Raw genomic sequence first — 6,639 nt, forward strand, 5'->3', positions numbered from 1 at the left:
ACAAGCTGAAGCTCTGGACCATCTGCTGGGCCAGGTGAAGACCGTCCACCAGCACTGCATTTGCCATGGTGAGTGCAGAGCACAGCGCTGCGGGGAGGTTGGGGTGGGGGATCCAGCTGCGTCCTCCAGGGTTGCGCTATGGCCCAGGGACCTGGCGTGGTCCCAGGAATAGGTATGTCCCTGGATGGGCATAGTAGAAAGACAGCTCAGGCAGTGGAAACCTTGGCGGAGCCTTCCCAGCAGGTTGGCATGCCATGCCGCAGGCTGCTGGTGCAGCTCGTCATCTCCTGCTGCAGCATCCTCTGCTCTCTGCTCCCCAGAGCCCTGCAAGAACCAGCCCCAGAGCAGGAAGCACTCTGTCTCCAAGAGCCTAAAGCACCTCTTCCACCCCGGCAGCAAGTTTCTCAAGACCCTGAAGCGGTGAGAGGCTGGTGCATGGGGGTGGTGGGGAGTCCCTCTCCCAGTGGTGACATAGGGCTGCCCATCCTGGGTGCAGCTGGGAGCTGTGCGTGCAAGCCAGGGCATGGGGGTGCTCAGAGGTGGGTCCTTCCCTGGACTGAGCTGGTAATGTCAGTGGAGATGAGTCCCATTGCTCAGAAATTACATGTTTCTCCTTAGTGTTTCCATTCGGACTGGCCAAGCTGCACCCGTACCCAGATCCTTGCACCATCTCCGAGCATCACTCAACACCCCACCTTCCTCTAGACCCCACCACCCTCCCACCGTCCACCTTCACACTTGGCCTCCAGGCACCCAGCGTGTCTCCTGCCCTGGCCTGGTCTCATCGCCCTCCCTTGTGCTGGCCGGGGCATCGGCCATATCATCAGCTGTGGCATTGGCCAGGCTTGCCTTGCTGGCAGCGTTGGGTTCCTGTTCCTGCTCCTGTACTGGCCGTGTGCCGCTTCTGCCACAGGCTGTTGGAGAGGAGCTGGGAGTTGGAGCGGAGCATCTCCTCTGCCCTCGGGAGAGAGAAACCCCTTGAGAAATGAAGCTGGAAGCTGAGGGTGACACTGAAGTCTGTCTTTGCTCCCATGCAGGGGCCTCTATCTGACAGCCATCTTCTACAAGGATGACAACATCCTGGTGACCCATGAAGACCAGATCCCCGTGGTGGAGATTGATGACACCTACTCCTGCCTGCTTATGCAGGATTTTCTCTGGTTCACCAAGGTGGGTGTCCCAGGGACTCTGTGCTGTGCACTGGGGCATGGCAGCCGTGTGTCTCCTGACACATCTCTGTCTGCCTGGTCACCACCCCAGATGCTGCTGAGATGATGGCTACCACCCCGGACCCTGTGTCCTCCAAGGGTACCGTCATCCGCACAGCACCTTCATTGACTCAACCTCCCCATCCCCTCCCCTGAGCCTGCCCACACAGGCAGCAGTGGCCGTTGTGCGTGGGGTATTTCAGGGCTCTCACCGGGGCTGGCTGGGTCTGATTCGGGGCTGGGACACCCCATGTGCACAAAGTGAGCATGAGCTACTCTGGCTACTCGCATCGGACAACACATCTGGCAGCTCCTGGGCTTCCCAGCGTTGCATCCGGGACCTCCGCTGTGCCGCTGCCCTCGCGTGCTCCACGGGGCAGAGCGATGCCGAGAGCCGGTAGCAGCCCAGGAGTGCCGGGGTGAGCCAAGTGGGCATCATCCACCACTGCTGCCTTCGGCTGGCGCCCCGGGCACTGGGGCTTGGTAGCGCAGGCAGCGCACTGGCTTGCTGCTTGCCGGGGTTCAGGACGGACTGAGAAACCACCAGGGAATGGCATTCCCACCCCAGCCCCTGGAAGCCCAAAGGTGGGCGACGGACCGGCGCCGCTCTGGGCAGGCTGTGTGCCATGATGGGTGGGCGATGGACCGGTGCCGCGCTGGGCAGGCTGCGTGCCGCGACGGGTGGGCGCTGCCTCTCCACAGGGATGCCAGCAGCTTCTGAGCTGTTTAACTGCTTCACCGCAGCATCCTGCCATGGCAGCTCTGCCTCTGTTGTACAGAGCAGGGTGCTGCAGCGACCTGGTCCTCTGCTGTCAGTAGGCTTAGTGAAGGGGCAGGTGGGCAGGTGAGGGCCAAAATCTTTTGCTGGATGGTCCTTATCTGCTGAGGGAGAAGGTTATCTTCTCCCTCCTTCTCTTGGCTATCTTCTACTCAAACTTAAGAAGGTCTCAGTCCTAGATGAAGACAGATATCCGAGTGGACACAGCACGGTGCTTCCCTCGGGTACAGGCTCTGGAGGCATCTCAGGGTGCCTGGGGCATAGGAAGTCACACCCCTGCCGAGAGGTGATGTGTGCCCGTGCACATTCCTACCCCAGCTCAAACAGCAAGGCAAATGGATTTCCCCAAAACACCTTTGTGTGAACCAGCTGCAGGCAGCAGCGGCTGGTGGTGACGGCCCTTTGGTGTGCTGCAGGTGTCATGCATGTGGGAAGAGATCCTGTGGTTGCGGCAGTGTGTCACCGTCTCCCAGTCATCCTGCTCCTGCATCCTGCAGACGCGCTTTAAGATGCTGCTGGCCATCTCACAAATGCAGGTGAGGTTGGGGAGTGGGTGCTTTAGTGGGGCACTGAGGGCCGGGCTCCCTTGGGAACAATACGCGGAGGTGCCCCAGCCAGGAGAATCCCAGACTCTGTCAGTCCTGCCCATAGCTTGGTCAGAGGCAGGGCTGGGTGCCTCTGCCTTGTCCTCCCTGGCAGGACCCCAGTCATGGGGCAATGAGATGTCAGGCTTCTGGGGGCTCTCAGTGGGGGCTTTTGGCTGGGCAGGCTGGTTTCCAGCAGGCAACTGCCAGTCACATCCCAACTGCCCAGACCCACAGAGCACTGTGTCTCGAGGATGTCCCCTGACACTCTGCTTTTTCTTGCCCTCCCGTCCGACCACGCAGGGGCTGCTGGGCATCCAGGACCTGGGGCAGGTCTTCTTCGAGCCCGTCAAAGACAAACAGGGCAACATCCTCATTGTCACCCTGAAGGAGGTGAAGACCAACCAGACCTTTGAGAGCGTCCGCTGGGTTCCCATCTGCAAGCTGCAGACCAGCCGCAAGTCTGTGTCCTCCCCGGAGGAGCCCACCGCTCTGGACATGCTGCTGATCTCCGTCCAGGTGCTGCACCCATGCCGTTGTGGCAGGGGATTGCTGTGGGCTCCATTGCGGGACCACCAGCGCTCCCTGCTCCCCCTTGGGCTGGAAAGGCCACGGCAGAGCCCAGGCCACCGAGGGTCCAGTCCTGGCTGCAGGCAAAGGGGGGCCAAACCCCACCCAGCCTGCAAAAATCCTGTTGCTTTGAGAGGAGGCATCAGGCTGGTGCCAGATTCATCCCGGCAGCACCAGATTGTACTTGCTCTGCTGCTTCCCTTCTGCCGGCTGGGCTGGCTGTGCTGGCACGAGGGCAGGAGAGAGCCCCGCTGCGAGGACTTGCTCAGTCCAACAGTGCCTTTCTCCTCAGGACAAGCTGGCTTACCACCAGCGGAGCAGCCATGCCCTCTCCCCGGGCCTCTACCTGGGCTACTTGAAGCTCTGCAGCGCCGTGGATCAGATCCGAGTGCTGGTGCCAGAGCGGCTCCCCAACATCCTGTGCCATGTCAAGATCCGCTCCAACCCCAACATCTCCAGGTGGGACTTGCAGGGAAGTTCACCTGGGGCAGCCAGGCTTCTCTGTCCCATCCAGCCTAAGAGCACCCGTCACCTCCAGCTTCTGCTCTTGGGTTCCTGGCAGCGGCGTAATATTCTCGCTCAATTCTGCTGCCTGCCATGCAGGGCAGCCTGGAGCTGGAGTAAACCAAGGTCCCTCTCTACCTCCTCAGCTCCCGCATCCCTCAGGATGCTGCACCATCTGGGGGAGGAACAGCTGGGCAAACACAGCTCTTGTAGTGATTGTGCATTCAGGTCCACCTCAAGCTGCTCCCTCCTCCATGTGTCTGTCTGTCTTTCTCCAGGGAGGAGTGGGAATGGCTGCAGAAGATGGTCAGTGTGGATGAACCTGTTCCTGCAGAACCAGAGGCTGAGACCTCCCAGAACCACTTGTTTCAGGAGCTCCAAGTGGCCATCAAGGAGCTGATGACCCTGGTCAACATCCCATTGCAAGAGGTACAGGCAGTTGCCAAGGTTTGGGGTAGAGGGACGGGAAGGGGATGTGCAACACCGTCCTGGTCACTGTGGCAGGCAGGGTACTGCAGCGCCCATCCCTCTTTGGGAGCCTGAAGCATCGATGAGGTTTTAGTCCTGTGTAAATAGAAGGCAAGCGGTGGACAACCAGCATCTGAAGTATCTGCGTGCCCAGGGGCAGTGTCCACAGGAGTTGCTTGTCCGTACTTCTGTACAGTGCTTCCTCTACTTCTGAAGCAAGGATGGTGAATCTGGGTTTGCATTATTGCCTGCCATGTGGTTTGATCCTGGGCTCAGCCCTTCCAGCACGAGACCAGCCCAACTCTGCCCCTCCAAAGCAGGATGGTCCCTGGCCAGTGGTGGGATGGAACTGCAGCTCCCTGGACCAGGCTGCACAGGGAGAAATCCCTCCTCCACCGTGCCGAGTATTGGGTGGGAAGATGCCCAGCAGCTCCAGTGCCAGGCACGTGCTTCTGGCCGGGCAGCTGTGAGGGCACCTCTCTGAGCAGAGCTGAGACCATCGCTGGGGGCACTTCTCTGAGACCCTAGCGTCGTGACTTTGACCAGTAGTGTGGAGAGTTTTAGGAGAAATAAGAGAGAAACGGAGATGTGCAGATTATGCCAGAAGCAAGGAGCCTCTGATTGCGTGCTGAACCAGCAGTGTCCGCTGGCTGCAGGTGGCCCCTGAGGACTGCTTGGTGGATGAGGGCTTGGTGGATGAGGACTTGGTGGAGGGCCCACCAGGTGATGTTTGCAGCTGTCTTCTTGCAGGCCAAAGATTTCCGTCTGTACAGCCAAGAGGTGCTGGATTTTGGGGGCCAGGTCTCTTTCCTGCTGCTGCTGCCTCCATCAGATGACGTCTGCACTGCTCCCGGTCAGAACAACCCCTATACCCCTCGCTCCGGCTTCCTCACCCTGCCGCTGCAGATCTTTGAGCTAGGTGAGGAGAGGGAATGTCAAAACCCAACCTTGCAGGTCTCCTTGTCCTCTGAGACCTCCCAAGAGCTGGGATGGGCAGTGGGCTGGGCTGGAGCTCCCTCACCTTCCCCAGGAGAGGAAGGATGGAGGAGGATGCTGAGGGCTGTCCAGGTAGCGTTGCTTCCTCCCTACGTTGGGTGAGCAGAGAGGAGGCTGGAGGGCATCCACAGCAAACGACCTGATATTTTTCATTCCCCCCTCTCTTTTTTCCTCTCCTCAGTCCACTTCTTCACGTACGACCGGGAGTTCATCACCCAATACTGCCAGGTATCTGCGCTCCTGGAGCTGGAGTCCCTCCTCTCTCAGCAGAGCCTCAGGGAGGCCTTCTCCGACGCTGAGCTTGCAACTGCAAAGCAGAGGCACCAGCAGGTTCAGGACTACATCCAGGTACGGGGAGTGGGAGCGTGCTGGGAGGGAGCCAAGCTCGACAATGCTCGTGCAACGTGGCCAGGACAGTCGTGCCCTGGATGAGCTGCAGGAGCATCCCCACCAGGGCTGTTCTCTGGTCGTGGTGGCTGTGACCCCATGGCAGACGGGCAGCAGCAGGCAGGGCTTTGTCTGGCAACCTCTTACAGCAATGATCACATTAAAAATCAGACTCCTGCTCTGCAGGTCCCCCTTTTGCTAGAAAAGGGCCTGGAAGTGCATTTTGGGATGGACGTGCGAAAAAGCATCCCACGCTACCCCCTTTCCCAGCATCCCTGCCTGCAGCAGGCAGGTCCTGTGGAAGCAGCAGCCACCGGTGGTTGAAGCAGCATCTTCCCACCTGAGAGCATTTTCTTGGGATTTCCTGACTGGGGGATTCCCCCAGAGCTTTCACCTCTTGGGAAAGGTGTGTGGAGAGAGCCTGTGTTTTGCTGTGGGGCTTTTTTGTTGCTGTTGTTTGCTTTTTGAAAGGAATCCTTTGTTTCCTATTTTGGCAGCAAATGGAGGAAATCTGGCGTGAGATGCGCTGGATTATCGATGCCCTGCAACATGCCCGGTACAAGCAGCCCTCCTGCGGGGTGTCTCTTAGCGGCTTCCTCAGTGAGGCCGGAGGTGCAATGAAGGAGAAAACCCAATCCACCTCATCCCACCTCGACTACCTTCCCTCCCCGGCACCCTCACCGGAGACCAGCCGTAAGCTCAACTCCGGTAAGGACCTGGTTTTGCAAAGCTCCTGCCAGGTGGGCTCAGGGGGGTGCAGGCAGGGCCGGTGTCGGGAGCACGGGCAGGGCAGTCAGTAGTTTGGGGCAGGACCTGCTCTGCCGGTGCCCTGGTGGGCACAGCCCGAGTGTATAGCAAGGGGATAAATGCTATGGGGCTTCCTTGGGGGTTGCCAACAGCAAGGCTGAGCCCTCTTTGCTACTCTTACACCCCTCACAGATTCACACGGGCTGTCGGATGAGGAGGGCTCCTCGGAGGTGTTCCTGGCCACCGACAGCGACTACGACTCCAGCAGGGCACAGAGCCCGAAGGAGCTTGACCTGGTGTACTCCTCCTCGGGGCCTGAGTGCTGCAGCAGGAGAGTCGCCCGCACCCTCCGGGACAGTGCCCCGGACGTCCTGCAGACCCACGAGCTCAAGACCTC

General features: G+C 59.7%; 1 protein-coding gene across 1 annotated transcript in view; it reads left to right on the forward strand.

The window, feature by feature from the left end:
* LOC104162835 (ankyrin repeat and fibronectin type-III domain-containing protein 1-like) overlaps positions 1–6,639 on the forward strand; it is a gene marked incomplete at its 5' end in the record, with an annotated part of 15,861 nt that overhangs the window by 5,954 nt on the left and 3,268 nt on the right. Inside the window, 11 exons of the mRNA XM_009701667.1 lie at positions 6–68; positions 321–420; positions 1,038–1,170; positions 2,403–2,522; positions 2,874–3,089; positions 3,433–3,599; positions 3,923–4,073; positions 4,863–5,031; positions 5,290–5,456; positions 5,993–6,203; positions 6,435–6,610. Coding sequence (XP_009699969.1) covers positions 6–68; positions 321–420; positions 1,038–1,170; positions 2,403–2,522; positions 2,874–3,089; positions 3,433–3,599; positions 3,923–4,073; positions 4,863–5,031; positions 5,290–5,456; positions 5,993–6,203; positions 6,435–6,610 — 1,673 coding nt within the window. The remainder of the gene's footprint in view (positions 1–5; positions 69–320; positions 421–1,037; positions 1,171–2,402; positions 2,523–2,873; positions 3,090–3,432; positions 3,600–3,922; positions 4,074–4,862; positions 5,032–5,289; positions 5,457–5,992; positions 6,204–6,434; positions 6,611–6,639) is intronic.

This window comes from Cariama cristata, unplaced genomic scaffold (assembly GCF_000690535.1).
Source record: "Cariama cristata isolate BGI_N322 unplaced genomic scaffold, ASM69053v1 scaffold13290, whole genome shotgun sequence".
Taxonomy (NCBI): Eukaryota; Metazoa; Chordata; class Aves; order Cariamiformes; family Cariamidae; genus Cariama; species Cariama cristata.